Here is a 19558-nt window from a genome sequence, read left to right as displayed (position 1 = left end):
GAACCGAAATGAGGCAGGGGCCAGGCCGCAAGAGCCTTGTCGAAATGACCTTGGTTCTTTAGGAAGGTCACGTGAGAAGCGCCAGCAGGGAGGACAGATTAAAGGAGGCGAAGACCAGTCAGGGTCCTGCTCCAGCCCTGCGAGGGGAAACAATGAGCATATGGGGGTGAGGTGGTGCAACCCCAGGGTGGGGCCGGGCCCGGGCTCGGGCTCAGGGTCCCAGGGCTGGCAAGCCCCTGGGGTCTTTGTTTGCTCACCCACCTGATGTGGATGCAGCAAGAACTCACAGGCTAGACAGAGGGCAGGTTTGTCCTGTGAACAAACAGGACCCTGTGTGACTTCCCAACCCAAGTGGATTCACACGCTGGGACAACAGGATGTGCCAAGTGGTGTTCATGGTCAGGATGGGGGCACAAGAGAAGCTCCGTGGGGCGCAGGGGAAGGGGGTCCTGCCCCGTGGCTGGAAAGGCCTCACTGTGTTTAAGTGTAGGGGGAGTGAGAGGGGACAGTGGGCCGGGGCGTTCGGGCAGCTGGCCATAGCCGTTTCACTCGGCCAGAAGGCGGGAGAGGGATGGCCTGCCTGCTCCCAGGGCAAATCTCGGAGCAGAGGCTGCGCCAGGAGCAGCAGGCCAGGTGCTCAGGAAGCGGCCACCAGAGGGCAGTCAGCCGCGGAAGGAGGGCTCTGGTGTGGGCCTGGAGCAGCCGCCTTGCTCAGGTAGGCGGGGTGGGGCCTACTTCCTGCATCTCAGGTGAGTAAGACAGCCTGCGATTTCTTTTTCTTTAGGAGAAAATGGTAAGTAATTTTCAATAGAAAGGTTTGTGAGAAGCAAAGCTTGGCCCCGACTCTAAGCTCCTGTGAGGGGCAAGGTGAGGAAATGGCCATCTGCCTAGTGGGCCCTGCCCGGCTCCTTCCCTGGCGTGTGTGGATGCTGTCCCGGGCATTGGCTAAGCACATGGACGCTGCAAAAGCTGGGAGGACATTTAGCACCCAGCACCAGGACAGCCATATCTGAGATACACCAGTAATGTTATTACAAGCAAACCAACTAAGAAACAGCTATACCGTTGTATTCTGAGAGGCTGATGAAAACAAGCGCTTCACCATGTATTTTAATTCACCCCACGTGGCTTTCCCTTGAGCTACGAGGTTTTTCTTTCTTGTTTCAGTCCCAGTGGGTATAGAAAAGGGAATCTATTCTGGTTGCATCAGGGTGTGGACCCTTGGAACTGCTCAAAATGACCACTTTGAAATTCACTGCAACACACCCCACAGCTGGAAACCGAGGCGCCCTTGGCCGCAGTGCTCCTGTTCCGGCCCTGCCTGCCCTCTGCCGCCACCTTACTGTTCCGAGGCTCCTACCCCTCACCTGTGCCCACGGCCTCTGAGGGACACGCACATTCCCACCCCCACGCGTGGGCGTGTATGCGAGGCGCTCTGGCCTCCTGCCATTGGCACTGAGCCTTGCCGTACACCTATGACCCCATTTGAGATAAATGTTACCGTGCCATTTTGCAGAGAGGAGACAAGGCTTGGAGGAGTCCTGCCCAAGGTTGAACAGCCTGTCTGCAACAGCCGGTGGCTCCTGCCTCCTCGCCCGTGAATGGGCTTCATGCTGCTGCCCCAGCGGCCAGTCCTGCCACAGGAGCCCGGGTGCTGGGACTCAGGCACTCCAGCACCCCTGTCCCTCCTGTGGCCCTGGGCACCGCGGGCCCACTAGCCATGTGCATGGGCCCGGGCCCTGGTGGTCCGGCCGGAGGGCCTGATACCTGCCGTGGAGGGGCTCGTGGGCCTTCTCTGCGCTCTCTCCGACACACGCAGGCTTGGTCAGAGCGAGAAGCTTGGCCGGCTGCCCTTGTCACTCCTGGTCACCCACAGGGGTATGTAGGACTTTGTGATGAGCTGGGGGTTGCCAGATCTTCTGATTTGGACAGAGTTTCCTGGGGTCTTAGTGGGAGTTGAGACAGGGACCCTGTTTCGGTCCGCGGTGGCCCCGGTGGCCCTGAGTCAACAGTCAGGAAGGGGAGGCCGTAGGAGAGTGAGCTGAAGGCTGCTGTGGCTGCCGTGGCTCCTAAGGCGAGGGCGCGGGAGAAGCTTCCCAGCAAGGGCAGGCTGCACCACGTGCTGGGAAGGCCTGACTGGATTTCATTAGAGAGAACCCAACGGGGAAAAACGGACAAAAGCAAGCCCCCACCAGCCCTCCTGAGGGCTGGCTTTCGTATCCCTCTGCATCCTCCTGAAGCCCCACGGTGGCCCTAGGCCCCAGGGACGCTACTTCCTTAGGCAGGAGCGGGCCTGTCAAATTTGAGCGCCTGGGACAGAGGGAGAACCCTCTGGTGCAGGCCCCAGCTCTGCCTGACATGCCACGGGGCCCTGTGCGGGTAACTGCCCCTCACCGGGTCTCAGTTTGGTCGTCTGCACAATGTACACGCTGTTTCTTCCCTGGGTCTCCTTCCCTGGACCCCCTCCTCAGCCCCACCTGGACCACCCCAGTGGAGGCTTTGCACAAAGATTTTCTCAGACATTCTCTCCCACCAGGTGGCTGGATCCCGTCATCGCGGGGCCTCACTTCAGGTGCCACTAGGGCCCTGTCCTCCTGGAACAATGGAGACGATCGTGCACCACTCTGGAAAGTTTCAGGGGCCCGCAGCAGTTCCACGGGAGAGCACTGGTCTGGGGACAAAGGGCGGGGCAGCCCGAGGAAGCGAGCTGTGTTTCCTGGACGCCTCCGCCTGCGAGGTGCCTCCCAAGGGCACTGTGCCAGGCCGTCCTCCGGCACCCCGCTCCGCAGGTAAGGGGCCTGCTCAAGGTCACACGGCTCGTAAGTGGTAGAGTAGAAAACGGTGCCAAGTGTGGAGCGTGGAGCGCCCAGAGGGCACAGGTGCTCGGGCCCTGCCCCCACACCTGGCCCCAGGCGTCTCGCCCAACTGGCTGTTCCCAAGTTGTATCCTTTATAGTAAAACAGTGATCTCATAAGCGAAACGTCTTCCTGAGGTCTGTGAACTGCTCTAGTAAGTTAACTGAACCCGAGGAGGGGGTCATGGGAACCTCGGACTTACAGCCTGTGGGTCCGAGGCACAAGTGACAACATGGGTCTGTGATGGCATCTGCAGTAGGCAGGAGCGGGGTGGGGGTGGGGGGGCAGGCTGGGATCTGAGCCCGTCGCCTCGGGAAACCCTGGCGTCGGAAGCGAGCCCTGGAGGCAGAGGACCTGGGGAGGAGGGCGGGGTCCGGCCTGCCGCAACACTGCCTCTTTGAGTCGGGACGGAGGAGGCACCGTGTTCTCACCCGGCTGCCCTCCCAACCTGGGCCACCTTGGGTCCCCCCTCGGGTCCAGTATTCTCGGCTGAGACGGCAGACACTGTGTATCGACATGGCACCGTCAAGTGACACTCAAATGAGACCCCAGATGTGATGCTGGAAGGGACTAGTCTGATTGTCGCAGACCTTCTGGTCCACCCTTTCGGACACAACGACCCCTTTTCATGACAAACATTTGGGATGTTCCCTGTATGATCTTGATGTGAAACTCATGGATGAGATAACTTACACACGTAAATTAGAAAAAAAAAACCACCTCAGTGTGCTCTGCAGGCGAGATAAGAAGCAATCTGTAATAAACCCACACAGCGCACATTGCAGGCCCGACACCAGGGGGCGCAGTCAGAGGCTCACGTCTCCTCCAGGGAAGGCTGGGGAGTCTTGTGGACGACGACAAACCTCACAGGTGACGATGCTCCCAAAACAGAAACCAATTCTAGTAAAGTTACAAATAAACTAAAACACCATATTCTTTTCAAGTACGTGGTGGTTGCATTCCTAGATATTCAGCAAGTATTAAAACTGGTAAAAAAAAATAAAGACTTTTTCTTAAAACAGAGTTCAGCTCTGGCTCAGATAATTAAGTCTGTCACTTCCATGTGCCGGGGGCACACGCAGAGCAAGCTGTGCATCCGTGCAGCATGCAGACGCCTTTTCCCCACACCAGCCATCCCTGTTGAGAATGACTTGTCTGGCCCAGCCCCAACGCCTGCCAGAGAGGAAACGTGCCTGAAGCCATGTGCAAGGTGGTAGCTGACTGGGCCATGAACCAGGCTCCTGATTTCCAGGCCAGGTTCTTCCCAGCTCTCAAGTGAACGCCAAGAGGGCCGAACTGCCCCAGAGATTTCAGGCTCTGTGGCAGGGGAGGCATGTGCCTCGGCTGAACGGGGCACGGCCAAGCCACTGCTGCTAGTCGCCATCACGGGCCCTCACGCTGTACTGCGCTGTGTGCTCAGAAGCCTTCCGGACCCCACCACCTACTCGTCCTCTCCTTCTGAGGCAGACACACCAGCCGTTACAGATGAAGAAACCGAGGCCCAGCAAGGGGCAGTGACTTGCCCAGGCGCACGTGGTTGCCGGCGTGGCCGGGCCCAGAGTCGGGTCTGCCAACTCCACACCACCAAGGCCTCTCCCACATGCGCGTGGCCAGGGCCACAATGGGCCTCCTCCCCGGCAAGGTCCCCGGAGGAGAGCGAGGCATTGCAGACGCCCCTTGACGGCAGCTTGGGGAGGGAGGGAGGCATATTTATTATCCATCGCTGAGCCTGAAGCACACCCGCATGACACCAGGCCACCTCCATGCACTTGCCCAGGGAACGACGAGGTCCCTTTGTCAGGAGAGGATGCACATACTCGGGGGGCGGGGGATTACGCAGGGGTCCCTGAAGGTGCAGAAATCTGCGTCCCTCTGGGCTGCACTGCACTTGATTAAAGCTACCGCGGAAAATAATGGGAACAATGGGATTGCCAGTTAATGCATGGGAAATGCCCACCTATCCTATTAAACAGAAGTGCCGATAAAAATGGTGTTTTCCTGTCTTTGCGTTTACTAAGGCTGACCAGATAGAGCGCGCACGCCTCGTGCTGGGGAAGGCTGAGGCAGTGGGGGACTGTCCTGAGGGCTAGACAGGGCGTAACCCAGCACACCCTTCTGCAAGGCATCTGGGCAAGATATACGGAAACTTAAAAATGTATACACTGTTTGACTCAGAAGTATGCCCAAGAATAACTGGACAAGTGCGCAAAGGTGAACATGCACTATGCAAAGCAAACACACAAATACATAAACATACGAGAGCTCTCTCTCTGCGACATGGAGGTAATGGGGAAAGGGGGCTGACCTACATGTTTAAAAGCAGAAGGCTGGTTAAACCACAGTCCCTCTCTCAGGGCACTCAATGCAATACTCTGGCCACTTAAATGGTGCGACGATCCAACCTCTTGCACGTGGAAAGACATTCGTACCGTAGAGCTAGCTGAGACAGGCAGGTTAGAGGACGGTACGCAGAGGCTGTTTCTAGGGGACAGTTTCCACTCATGCATGAACACTGGAAGGTTTGGAAGGACAGAGTGTCACTAGTTATCTCTGGGTTGCAGGAGAAGAGGTGCTTGCTGTTTGCTTGTCCGTATTTGCTGTTTTTCGGTCACAAGCAAGGACTGCCTCACTCAGCGACCGCGGCTGACGTGGGAGCCCGCCTCCTGCATGGACCCGGACTCTCTGCAGGTGAAGTGCAGCCTGCTGCTCCACGTTCTTCTCAGGGTCTTTCTTACCTGCCCCTAGCAATCGTCCTGGTGACAATGTCAGAAAACCAGATCTTTCAAGGGTCAAAGGCCTGTCTTTTCCACATAGAACAAAGACAGTGCTCTATTGTGCCCATGCTCTCTCTAGAGAATGTTAGAGTCCTGGCTTGACAGTGGCTTCACTAGGCTGAGAGGCAGACAGGAACAAAGACAGACAGAAGCCACGGTCCCCGCTTGTCTTTAGCATGCAGACCACATGACCTGCGTCAATGAGTGAATTCTGGGTTTAACTTCCGCTAACACTTGGGCTGTGGAATTACAGGGAAGTCACTTTCCTCTCTGAGCCTGGCTTCCTGGCCATTCCTAATATTACCTGGGACTCACCTACAGGGCTGTGGTGAGACTCAGGGCTGAGAAGGGGGACAGGAACGCTGTTCAGCAGTAAGTCCTCGGCATCTGGGATCGTCCGAGTGGCTTTCAGGTTTGTATCCAGTGTCTCATCTCTGGCAGGTGTGCAACCCAGAGGCAGCCATGCCAGTGTCTGTCCACACACGAGGGTGGAGCTGTGGGAATGCTAAGACCCGACCTGCGGAGACGCTGAGCTTAGAAAAGACCACGACCTGAAGGCGTGAGCCCGCGCTGCCCCCGCAGAGCAGTCTGAGGAGAGGGGGTCATGGGTGGGCACAGCCAAGGTGCCAGGCGCCACGCTGGGCCCTGGAATCCTCTCCACCCCTTTGTGAGAGGGACTTAGAACTACACTATACACAGAAGGACAAGGAAACTCACAGAAGAGAACCACCTTTAACAAGAGTAAGAGGGAAAGAACCGTATGACATACCAGGCACTATACACTGAGGGCTCTATAAACATCGCAGGTTTAATCTTTCCAACAACCTCAGGAAAGACCATGGCCACAGGTGGCAAAGCAGAGGCTTAATATAAGATCTAGCTGCCCTCAAACAAGTGCTTTTTTCACTACAGCAACCTGCTTCTCATTGAGGGAGGGAGGGAGCAGCGGGGGCGATTTCCCAATGGGGGGATTTAACAGGGAACGTCACAATCAGCTGGCAGCGAGGGGACAGATGGGTGGGGGAGGGGCTTCCAGTGCTGGCCTGAGCACCAAAGGCTGAACCACCGACAGCAGGAAGGCTGCGTCAGTGTCACACATCGCAGTGACGGGAACCGGTGACAGAGACAACATCGAGGGGAAGAAACCACGCACAGACGTACACATTCTGCATGCAGTGCGCACAGAGGGAAGTTCAAACACTGGCAAAGCCACTGTTGTCTCTCAGACGTGACATCCTGGCTGTCCTTGTGAGGGTGGTGGGGGGAGGACCTGGTGCACACACATGTCACAGCTCCTCCAGCTGCACTTCTCAGATGTGTGCACCTGCTGCCCGCAGGTCATGTCTCAGGTGAGGACAAAGCATCACCCCGAGCGGGCTCAGCAGTTCCCTGCACCGAAGCTCGCCTGCCCCAGCAGGTCAGGCCACGGCCGACGAACCCAGACGGGCAGCCGCTGCTCATGGTGCAAGGGTGAAATCAGGCCACGCTCACGTTGTGGCCCCACCTGGACCCCACCGAAGACATCCATCCGCCCCCGGAGGTGGTCTGGGTCCCAAACCTGAATTACTGCCTGACCAAGATAAGCTGTTTCCTCCTAATAGGTGGGTCGCAGCCTTCCTCTGTGAAAAAGAAGCGGATTAGCGGGTTTCCTTGAGATTCTACAGCGAATTTAATTAAGTAACTGGTTTCATTTAATTTAAGTGCTTGCTTTGAAAGAGTCAGTGGTCTGATTCAATTAAAACCTTTTTCTTTTGTTTCTTGCCCCACAAAGTGTCCATGCGTACAGATAAGTTTAACTTTCGTATCTGGGGGCGGAGAGGTAGTGCAGATGGAACTTTAACTCAGCTCTTGTTACCGCGAAGTCCCAGGCCCTTGGGTGAAAAAACGCTTCGTGGACATTGACTTCGTGCCCACAGTGTTTCCGCCCTGGGCGGCATTCCGCACGCTGCAGCTGAGGGGCTTCCCTGCCACGCACCCCAAGTCAACAGCAGAAAATCCACACACCTGAGGACCACGTCACGGCAGGAAAGCACTCTGCACGTTCTGTTCTGTGTGTGTAACCTGCAGGAAGCGTACTCAAAGCGTGTCTTTATTTACTCACAAAATTCCCCTACAGTTTAAACAGGGTCCCACGGCTGCAGTATATCAGGACAATAGATGCTCAAAAGCCACCTCGGTCCAGTTCTGAGTGCCAGGTCCTGCCACTTCCCACCCCAGCTGTAACGGCAGCGGTGGCAGTGACAGTGGCGATGCCCAGACGCTGACACGGGATCGATCTATGCCAGGCGGTCTGCTGAATGGTTTACATTCTAGCTCACCAAAACGTAAAAACAATGCCCTCCCCCTTTTACAGATCAGGGAATGAAGCACAGGAAAATGGAGTCGCGTGTCCAAGGCCTCAGCAGAACCAGGGCTCGTGCCCTGCAGGGGAGCCCCCACGGGGGCCTTACACGAGGAGGTTCCGCTGGGGTAAGACCTGCAGTCCAGGGCAGGACTGGATCTGTGGCCGTCACCTACACCCTCGAAAGTCCCCCTCCTCCCTCTGAGCTAACACCGCAAATTTCCAATGAAAGCCACATGCATTTCTGCTCCCGGCTTTAGCTGACCTGCTCAGGCACTTGCGCTAGCACCGCCCGCCCCCGCCCCCGCCTGCACCGAGCATCAAGCGTGTCCAGGCCTCCCACGTCGCTGGGGCCTTTCACCGCGAGGCCACCCCCTCCCAGCTTCCCCTCCGGCCCCTCACGCCATGGGCCTGGGGCTCGGGAACACGGCAGTGTTGTCTGCCCAGCACATGCTGAGCTTCATGCCCGGATGCCTCTTTGTGCTCTTCCCTCTGCCTCGGGCCCGTTCCCTTCTCTGCCTTGTGGCCTCCTCACCCTTCAAACGTCACCACCCGTCGAAGCCGCCCCCGGCAGTCCAGACGGGCAGTTACTCCAAGTGCCGTGCTCCTACCTTATACAGCGCTCATCACAGGGCACGGTGACTGGCAGGTTAGGAATCTGTCTACTCCGAAATAACCAACGCCTTGAGGGGAAGGACTCTTCTGTGCCCTTCCTATATAGTCTGCCACCAGGCTCTTATACTTGGTAAATATATAGTCCAAGTTTGTTAGGCATGTAAATAATTGAATTCAAGAATACATTGTTGCTCACTCCCTCCCATTTCTGCCAAATGCGCGCTCTGGAACGTGGAAGCAGGGTGGCCAATGTAAACCAGGTCTGGACAGATGGCTCTAGGAACACATCAGAGCGAATCCGTAGCTCACGAATGGCAAGAGATGCCCACATCATCCCCTCTTCCTTTAAACTGTTAATCTCTCTAAACCTGGAGTCAGGCGGCACTTTCTCGCGTGCCCACAGAACACCAGTGTGGCCGTGGGATGCGGGCGCCTGAGACCCAGAGCTGTGGCGGCAGGGAGGGGCTCAGCACCCGCTGCGCGGAGCCCTGCTTACCTCCCTCCTGGGAATTCATGACGCTCAGGGCGAACAGCATGGCGTTGGAGAACGTGGTCGCCTCCTCCTTGCTGGCGAAGTTCAAGCCGTAGACCTGGCGGGCGTCTCGCCACTGGTGGAAGGTCGGTGTCGCCTGATTGTACTTCAGCCCTTTCACGATTGAATAATTGATCACAACCTGGAGGGAGAAGAGGGAGAAATGCGTCTAAATAAATAAAAGGTAAGTGAGCTGGAGGGAGTTGCTACGGGGCGAGGGTACTGTGTCCCCTGGGGCACCCAGAGGATGGGTGGGTGGGCGGGGTCACCGGGGGAAGTGTGTCCAGCAGCCGTTCAACCTGACCCCCTGACCCGCGGAGCTCTGAAGGCTGAGAAGCTGCTTACTCCATCTCACGGTAACGCCGTGCAGGCACGGCCCCCAGACAAGAGACCTGGGCTGGGAGTCAGCTTCCTTGGACCCTGGCCTTGGCCCTGCCTCGCAGCTACGTCACCCACGGTGGTCCCTGCACCTCTCTGGGGCTCAGTCTCTCCACTTATAAATGGGGTTGATAATCCCGGCTCTTCTGCCCTCATGGGATTACTGTAAAGGTCACATTGTGATACATAATCTTAACCAGACTGCCAGACACAAAGATCCTTAAGGACAAGAGTCTTTTCAGATCAGTATTTATGCCTCCCAGAGCCCTCTGCATGTTTAGTACTTGAAATGCATTAATAAATGGGTTTTTAGTTAAAAGGATCACTTGGAGAAGGTAAAATATGCCACACCAATATATACCATTATTAATATCTTGATTTTAATCCATCAAGAAATCTCAACGGACTGCCAGGATCAATGCCAGGCCCGGCAGGGAAAGCCCCCAGAAAACCAGACAGCACCCAGCCATGCAGGCGCTCATCAGCAGGCGGGACCCCCTCCCGGGCCCATCCAGCCTCTGCTCGCTGCTCCTTCAGACCCTCAACTGCCACACCCAGCAAGCGGGGCTCGCTGAGGGGGGGGCGGGGCGGGGCCGGCAGTGTGCAGCCCTCCCCCACCCCCGCTTGGAGTCGCCTGCGCTAACGTCACAGGGCTTGTTCGTCACCAGTTTTCTTATCTGTAAAATGGGGAAGAATGGGATGTGGCTGTGGGGTGGCCCCCTTGAGTGCAGCATGTTGTGAGGACTAAACTCTGAGTGTGAACTAACGGCGCTGGCACACGGCCGGCTGCGAGGGAGTGTCGCTGAGATACAGGAAGTCCCCGGGATGGAAGTGGCGGGCCCTCTGTGACGTCCCGGTAAGCACTTTGCTCCAGGAGAGGCGCAAGATGGTTTCTCAGAGCTCCTGGCGCTGCGGCTCCAGGGTTTGGGATCTGGAGTCGCAGATGGACTCTGTCCACTGTGCCCCTGGTCAGGAAAGGATTCGGAGATGCAAAGGGACGCGGCCCAGACACCCTGCTGGCGGGCCGGGCCCTGTGATGGGGGTTCTGGTCACCGCCCCCTGCACTGCCCCATGCGCTGTGCTCTCGGGGACAGTGAGGCCAGAGGCCAGAGCGCGGGTGCTACCCGGACCGGCTCTTAGTCCTAGCCAGTGGGAGGTGGGTTAGGCCTATCCTACAGTGAAGAGAGAGAGGGGTCCAGGGAACACAGTGGGCTGACAGTAAAAAATCTGTGTCTACCCAGCGGTTCCATTCCTTTGTTTACTCTGCTTGGAACGTGTGCATTGCTGCAAGTCCACTTGGGGGAGCTGGTCAGCTTCATCCAATACCTCTCTCCCCACGCTCCTCCCCAGTGACGACCATGTTTCTGACTATTATCACCATCAGTTACTTTTGCCTATTTTTTTTGAGGTTTTTTTTTTTTATTGTTTTTCTCCCCATTACCATTCAGTCCCTTCATACCCCGCCCTCCCGACAGTTACCACACTGTTGTCCATGTCCATGAGTTCTTTTTCATTTTTGTTCAATCCCTCCACCCCTCTACCTTCCCCCTCTTAGCTGTCACGTGCTCTCTAACTAGGAATCTGTCTCTATTTCGCTTGTTAGTTCAGTTTGTTCATTAGATTCCACATATGAATGACATCATGTGGTATTTGCCTTCCTCTGACTGGCTTATTTCCCTTAGCAGAATGTTCTCTAGGCCCATCCATATTGTTGCAAAGGGTAAACGGTTCTTCTTTTTTTATGGCTGAGTAGTATTCCATTGCATAACTGGCCCACAGTTGTTTTACCCATTCATCGACTGATGGACCCTCGGGCTGCTTCCAATTCTTGGAGATTGTAAATAACACTGAGATGGATACAGAGGCGCTTCCGTCCCTTCCAGTTAGGGTTTTGGATTCCTTTGGATTATCCCCAGCAGTGGGATCGCTGGGTCAAAAGGCAGATCCTGCCTTCTGAGCTACATAGAAATGGATTTTTACGGTATGTTTTGTTTCACTCAACATAATGTCTATACAATTCATCCACATGATTGCGTTTATAAGTATTTAATTATTTTAGATTGCTAGCTACATAACATTTCATCTTTTGACACACCACAAACACCTAATCCATTCTCCTGTCAACATACATTTGTGTAGTTTCCAGCTGTTGGTTATTAAGAATAAAAGTATGCCCTGGCTGGTGTGGCTCAGTGGATTGAATGCCAGCCTGTGAACCAAAGGGTCACTGGTTTGATTTCCGGTCAGGGCACATGACTGGGTTGTGGGCTGGGTCTCCGGTGGGGGGGTGTGTGAGAGGCAACCACACACTGATGTTTCTCTCCCTCTCTTTCTCTCTCCCTTCCCCTCTCTAAAAATAAATAAATAAAATCTTTAAAAAATGAAACAAAAAAAGAATAAAAGAGTGAATATTTTCATATGTCTTTTCGTGGATGCAGGTGCACACTGAGTTCTGGTAGGGTCTGTCCAATCATTTTTCGGAGAGGCTCTCTCAATTTATACTTCCTGTTGACATCAGCATCGTGGAAGAGTGAGAAGAACCCTTTTTATCTCCCCTTAAATTTACAAGTCGGGCATTTATCATCCAGCAAAGGTTCATCTGCTCAACACACAAACACAGCCGAGAGATCCACGCATCCGTCCATCTGAAGGTGAGCGTAGGGGAACATGCAGGGGATGCGGGACAGAGGGAAGGACAGGGAGCGTGTCTGCAGGTTTAGTGCGGCGGCCGCCAAGGCCCCAGCTAGCGCAGCAGCAGTGCAGGAGTGAGGGTGCAGCGCTCGCACCGTGCCCAGCCGAAGGTAAGAGGGGCAGGAGCGGCGCTGGGGCCATGAGGACAGCTCCCGCCCCAGACACAGGGGCAGCTGCGAGATGCACCTAACAGCGCAGTGGCGCCTGGGGCCATAGGGCCGTTAGCAACAGGGGTCAGTGCGGCTGCTCGAGGGCCTGGCTCCCCCGTGCCCGCCATGATGGTGGTGCCCCAAGACTGAGTCAACCTGGGCTCAGGGGGAACATTCACTCCCATGGTGACCCAGGAGGCGCAAGTAGTGGGGTGAGAGAAAACAAAACCTTGCTCTATAGCACCATCTATTGGAATACAAAAGAAAGACCTCTAAGAATCAACCTACTGAATTGTTAAGGTTAAAACAGTATCTATCTTAACAAGAAGAGTACACTATCTCAAATGTTCAGAGATGTACAGAAACTGACAAGTCTCCAGAAACAAATCTCAAAGTCATGGGAGACTGAGATGTAAATGGCGGAGAATTCAAGATTGCAGTAATGAAGAAACTCAACAAGATACAAGAAAACTCAGAAAGGAAATTCAATGAGCTTGGGAATAAAATGAATGAAAAGGAGTACTTTACCAAAGAGACAGAAGCTATAAAAAAAGAATCAAACAGAAATCCTGGAACTGAAGAACTAATGACTGAGAGGAAGAATGCACAAGAGAGCACTGGGAGTGGAGCAGACCGGATAAGAAAGAGAGTTCGTGAGCTTGAGGATAAAAATTCAGAAATGATTCAGGTGGAATAGAGAGAGAAGAGTTTAAAAAATGAAAGAACTCTATGAGAATGATCTGACTCCATTAGGAAAAGCCACATAACATGGGTATCCCCGGGGGAGAAGAGAGGTAGATGGGAACATAGAGCCTATTCAAAGCAACATTGATGAGAACTTCCCAAACCTAGGGAAGAAATGGGACATTTGAGGATGAGATGCTAACAGAACACCTAATTATCTCAACACAAAAAGGCCTTCTCCAAGACACATTATAAACTGTCAAAAGTTAATCCTAAAGTAAGAATTTTCAAGGCAGCCAAGGAAGAAATGACAGGAACCTCCAAAGGAAACCCCAGCAGATTAGTGTCAGATCTCTCTGTAGAAACCCTATAGGCCGGAGGGAGCGGAGTGAAATATTAAAAATAGCAAAAGAGACGGACCACCAGCCAAGAATACTATACCCATCTGTGATCCTTTACATATGAAGGGGAAATAAAGGCCTTCCCAGACAGACAAAAGCTGGGAGAATGTACCACCTGCATTATAAGAAGTACTGAAAGTAGCTCTTCTACTTGAGTCAAAAAGGCAAAAGTAAACACAACTTTGAGTACAGTGACAGACAGACAGAATCAGGACATAAAGGTTAAAGGGAAAATAAGCATTAAAAATAACTATAATTAAATAAAAATAATAGCTACTACAATTTGGTGATAATTCTTGCCATGGGGTTATTTAGATATGAAAAATGCTCATTAAGATATAGAGAAATTAAACATGGAAGATATCCCTATTTGGTTATAAAACCAGGAATCTCTGTCTCCCTCAAAGTGTTTGACCTTGTAATCCATACTGACTGGAGACAGACCTGTGAAAATTAGTCGTTTCTCCTGAGGTCCACAAATGTTATTGTGAACTAGGTTTCCCGCCACTCTCACTGACGGCTTGGTTTGCTAAGAAACCCTTGTGTGTCCCTGGCAACCATGCCCCACCCTTTGGGGGAGAATCCCCACCACGCCCTGAGGCCCATGCCTCGCGCCCGCAGTGCGGTGGGAGGCAGTGTTGGCAGCCCCCCGTCACACCCCAGGTCTCCCAGGTAGGGCCAGTGCAGCCCCTGCATCGGCCCAGGAGGTCGCGGAAGGCTGCTGCCAGCGCCTCCGCCAGGGCAAAGGCTTGCGCCCCAGGGAGCCCTCACACGTGGCTTCACCCGCAGGAGGCTCCCGAGACCAGGACGCGCGCAGGGCCCCAGGAATCCGGCTCTCCAGTCCGCGCCCTTTCCAGCACACTGTGTGGTCTTCACAGCGGGTCCGGGAGGGCAACCAAGAGGCAAGAAGGGAATGGGAAGCTGGTCATGGAAAAGCAAGCACTTGGGGAACACGCACTGGGGTTCCGAGGCTGTACCAGGTAATAGGCCTATGTCACAGGTGTGGGGTACCGGGTGGCATGCTGTGCCAGCCCCCACCCGTGGGTGTTACAAAAATGTGTAAGATAGGTAGGGTGCTACCTGTCCTTCAGGGTATGGTGTTGAGTGCCTCTAAAAGGCAGAGCTGGAATCAATGAGTTGGAGAAACAGGAAAGAGCCTCTAGAAGGCTTTTAGAGAAACCTTCCTATCAGTAAGGTTCATCAACAAGGGGAAGGGGTGCCCCTAAAGGTACCAGGAGTTCCAGGTTAGACCCCCTTAATGAGGGGCCCTGCAGTGGGGATGTCTCTTTTAGCCACAAGAATCTGAAACTTATTTTGGCCAAAGCAGAAACACATTCAACTTGCAACCCACTAAAAATAGAGTCTTAAGTTTCTGTTCTCTCTTTTCTAATTGCTAACATGTGGATTCTTGCAAAGAATCCTTTCTAACCTGCTGCTCAACTTAGCCATGGCTTGACCAGCAAAGGATGCCCGAGACGCTATTTAGGCAGAGTTCTTCACCAATGCTGAAACTATAGGTCTGTTGATTCCATTGCTAAAACTGTCCCTGCCAATCTCTATGAATAGAACCGGAGGGAGAGGAGTGAAGTGTGAACCCAAGCCGCTGTGGTCAGGCCACACGAACCCTTTCTCCACGCCGCTATTTTGGTTCGTGTTGCATCAGTCTACTCTGTCTTAGTTATGTGCACACGACTTCCTGACAGAGGCGGTCTCAACCACGTATGTGCGGAGGTGCTTGTCAGGTGTGTTCACAAACCATCTCATCTGATTTGTCCAGGATGTATTATTAGGGAGAGAAATGCTCCTGGAGTCTTCACACTATCTTGATATTCCTTCCAAAGTAACACTTAAGGGGTTGATAAACCAAAAATCTTCATTATCATGTTGCTTATGGATATGTAGGCATAAAATAAAACTAACATGTTTGTACAATATATATTTTCAAAGCTGTTTCACATCTACTATTTTATTCCAATATGACAATAACACAGTGAGGTATGCAGAGTGTGGATTATTGTCTGTATGAGACAGATATGAAAAATGATGTTCAGAAAAGATTGTTTGCTCAAGGTCTCATACCTCGGTGTATGAGAATATGGAGTCAGAATTAAAAAAAAAACACTTTTCTTAGGGGACTAAATGGTAACAGAAAAAAATACAATAAAGATTAAATAAAAAAATTAAAAAAAATGTGAATTTAAATTAGAACCAAAAAAACCTTTATTATTTTTTGATGAGAGAGAGAGAGATCAGTTTGCTGTTCCACTTATTTATGCTTCATTGGTGGGTTCTGGCACATGCCCCGACGGGATCAAACCTGCCACCTTGGCGTATGGGGATGATGCTCCACTCAATGGAGCACCCGGCCAGGGCTGGCGTCAGAATTTGAACCCAGATCTTCTGACTTCAAATCTTGACCTTTTATATTTTTTACCTCTTTTCACTTCACGCCTGTGTGAGTCCGTGCACATGTGCACGCGTGTGCGTGAGAGTGCGGGTGCAGGCTCGGGGGCGCCGCCCGTGACGCGCGGCACTCACCTGCTGATCCTGCAGTTTGACCCCGACCACTCGGAAGGTGCTGCTGGCAGTGTTGTGGTAGATGTTGACCCGGCTGAACCCCTGCTGGCCAGGTTTGATTGGTCCCCATTTCTTGCTGGTGTCATCGTAGACCATCACGGAAGCCCGGGCTTGGCAGATACTCTGTTCACTGCAGAGCAAGAGAAAACTCAAGTGTCAGCATCAGGCACGAGGGCTGGAAGCTGGCGGGGCCCTTTTCTCAGTCAGGGGCCAACTGCTCTTTGCCACAAAGAACCTTTCGGATTGCCAGAGCTCCCGGCTGTCTACGGGGGAGCTGTGCTGAGGCGACGAGTTTTCACTCTCCAAAGGCCACGGGGAGTGGAGTTTTCAGTGCCAAAATTTTTGATGGCTTGGAAAACACAGCTTTCCTTTTAGGGGAAAAGGCGTTTGGATATGAAAGGAATTACTGTTACAACCCAGCCAACGGTCTGCCATGTTCTAGGCACTGTCTTACAGCAGGCAACGCGTTGAAGCACTGGAGCCTCACCACTTAGCAAACAGCCATTATGGCTGCATTTTGTAGGTGCAAAATAGTGGCTTAGAGACTTGGAATGATACAATTTATACAAATTCACAAAGGTATTCAGTGACTAAATTTGGGATTTCCAACCAGTTCTGTATGATTCTAGGGCACAGGACATAGACAGTATTCTTCACAACATCCAAAAAAATGCTCAGTTTATGATACGATGGCAGGGTGCCCTCCTACAAGCTATGTAGACAAGAAACCATCAGGTGTTCTTTACAGAGCAGAGCCATATAAATCCAAATAAATAGATGTCTGCACCCTACTTTGCTGAAGACAGTTACTAGTAAGCCACTTCACCTCTTTGGAACATGACAGAAGACCAGGGAAGAAGCAAAAGAAGCCCCTGGAGAAAGGAAACGGTCACCACAAAGATCGAGGAAGGAGCCCCCAGCTTCTCCATTCACACGTGAACCCGGGGCCCTGACCGCTTGCGCCTCAGCCTTTAGCACCGCACAACCCCCCAACTAAAAAGGTAAGATGCGGTTGTGAGAGGCAGGCACGCCAGCCACAGCGAGCAGCGGCCGTTGTTAGAAAGCGAGGCCACACAAACACAACAATCAGAATTAGAAACAAAAGTTAAAGAACGACAATTTGGGTTCAATTAATTTAGTAGAAGCAAAAGTGTGTACAATAATGGACTGGCATAACAGTGAGCCAAGCTGTCAGGAAAAGTCACATTACACACCCCTTACCATATTTAAGCCAGGGAAACAAATATTTGAAAAAGATCCCCCTCCCCAGCCCCAGTGGGTACTGGGTAACAGATTAGTGGCTTTTAGGAGAACGTCCCTCAGTGACTTGGAAATGTCAACCTGGCCGATGTAGCCAGCGCCCACGTGTCCCAGAGGCTGAGGCCCTGGGGACCCAGTTCCGTTCCCTGGTGGCTTGGACGGTGAAAGGGCCAGTACAGATCATCCTCTTCTCAACCATAACTCAGTGGACAGGGCACATACAAGCCTCTCCACACGTATGCCCTCACTTCACTTTCCACGAATCCCCCTGGACATTCCACAGTTGTCCAGCAGTGATTTCACGTGCCAGGGCTGGGGATCAAACCCACTTGGGGAGCCTGCGCTGGGCCTCGGACTTGCTGCTGGCCCCCAGCTCTGCTCTGGGGTTTCGGAGTCTGGGGTATGCTTGACATCAGCTGTCTAAACCTTGTGTTGAGGGCTCTGTCTGTGGACAGATATATCAGAAGTAAATCATAATGGCTTTTTTTGGGTGCAATTGTGCTGCACTGTTTTTTCCATAGTTCACTATATATTTAAGGGGAAATCGGTGATGAGCAAAATAGGCGTGGGTCTTCCCAGAAAAGGGCCATATTATTACTGGCAGGGGGAAAACAATCGACACTGCGCTTTGCTTTCTCTGCCTTCTGGAGGCTGAAACCACATGTCTTTTAAGTCTTTTAAGAAAATATGCTTAGGAGGAGTTGCTCTTATCCTCGCTAAGTCTTTTGGGCCCCGTCCTTATGAAGTCTGGTAGAAATTAAACTGTACCCAGAATCAAGCAGACCCTGGTTTAAATCATAGTTTCATTCTAATATGACCAGAGATCAAGTTATGGGCTAAGCTGTGTCACTTACGCCACTGATACACCCAGTGGCTAAGTGACACTGGGCAAGCAGGCGCGTGCTCCAGACACTGTCTCAGGGACTGGGAGGGAGCCTGCGGTGCAGCCTGGGATTAAAGTCAGAGGAACCCGAGCTGAAACCCCAGTTCCAGCCCCTGCTGGCATGTGACCACACAGGAAGGTCCTGTGTGACAGGGCACTGTTCTCTTGAATCCCTGGGTGGCAGCCATGGAAGTGGGCCTTCCACATCTGCAAGAGAGCCTGTTACGGAGCAGAGGTGACCCATGGTCCCAGCCGCCTGGCCACCATATTTGCACAGAGGCCAGGCTTCTCCGGGCTGCTCTCTGCCAGTGACTGAACAGGGCAGAGTCCCCAGGGCTGGCCATTCCTGCCTGACACAGGGCTCTTCGATGGGGAAGCCCTGGCTCAGCCCTCCATCAGTCCGTGTGCCGTGGGCTGCGGCGTTCCCCACGCAGTCCTTCTTCCTGCCCTCTTCCCTTCACAGACGGCAGACTGCACCCTGGCCCGAGGCCCCCTGCCTGCTCCTGCTCCCTCTCTCCTCCACGGACACCAGCAGGGTCTTGGTGTCTGCTTCTTGGAAGACCCAAAACAGCGCACCTCGCAATAGTGCAGGTTTCTGAGGGCAGGGGCACGCCTGCTGCATTCTCTGCTGTGATCCTTGGACCTGGCACAGAACAGGTCCCTGATAAATGCTCACGGTAGACTCTTAGGGCTGAAGAGAACCCTTGTGGCGGCCTAATCCGCCCTCAAATCCAAGGTGTGCAGCCTAAGTGCGCACTGCGGCTCTGAATGAGAACTGCCAGCGAGGGGTCCTCCCCCTCGAAGCAGCCCGCCTTGTTGTGAATCGGCTTAGTTGTTAGGCAATCCCCTGGCTCTGTGACATCCTGCTCCCTGCCCTCCAGAGTGGCAGAGGTGTTTTGGATAGCCTATGACAGCTCAGCACACAACTGAAGGGACATCTCGGTTCTTCATCCGTTGTTCCCACGACGAAGCTACAAGCCCCCCTGCCTTCGGTCACTCTCCTCTAGCGAGTCCCAATTTGCCACATTTTCTTAGTGTCTGGGCCCTATGATTGGATACGATCATTGCATCTCAGTCTGACAAACACAGGCGCCAGTAAGTGAAAAGCGTTGAGGGGTGCAGAGGTGAGCATGACAGCTGCTGCCCTTGGCGAGCTCGCAGCTGGGCAGGAAACGGGGCAGGTGATGACACAGCTCCCCGTCTGAGGGGCGCGGAGCCAGGGGAGCCTTTCTGCAGAAAATGCTGAGCGCCTAGAGATGAAGAAGGCAGGTGAATTCAGGAAGGGGATGTGGGATGTCGGGGGGTGGGGGCCGTGGAGCTGGCAGCAGAGGAGGGAGGCAGGGCCCGCTGCTGTGCAGAGGGCCGTGCGTGGACCTGGGGCGTCCTGCACCCCACACGCCTTTTAGGGGTGCTTGCCC

General features: G+C 53.4%; 1 protein-coding gene across 3 annotated transcripts in view; it reads right to left on the bottom strand.

Annotated features, from left to right (window-relative positions):
- EVL (Enah/Vasp-like) overlaps positions 1 to 19558 on the bottom strand; it is an 88518-nt gene that overhangs the window by 29495 nt on the left and 39465 nt on the right. For all 3 annotated transcript variants that reach the window (XM_054567662.1, XM_054567664.1, XM_054567663.1), the window contains exons 2-3: positions 15959 to 16127; positions 9082 to 9259 (exon numbers count right to left, since the gene is read on the bottom strand). In XM_054567662.1, the coding sequence (XP_054423637.1) occupies positions 9082 to 9259; positions 15959 to 16127 (347 nt within the window). The remainder of the gene's footprint in view (positions 1 to 9081; positions 9260 to 15958; positions 16128 to 19558) is intronic.

The sequence above is a fragment of the Pteronotus mesoamericanus genome, unplaced genomic scaffold (genome assembly GCF_021234165.1).
Source record: "Pteronotus mesoamericanus isolate MK-2021 breed Mesoamerican mustached bat unplaced genomic scaffold, CSHL_Meso_final contig_192, whole genome shotgun sequence".
Taxonomy (NCBI): Eukaryota; Metazoa; Chordata; class Mammalia; order Chiroptera; family Mormoopidae; genus Pteronotus; species Pteronotus mesoamericanus.
The sequence above is the reverse complement of the archived record's forward strand: the minus strand, read 5'-3'. Positions and strand labels throughout refer to the sequence as shown.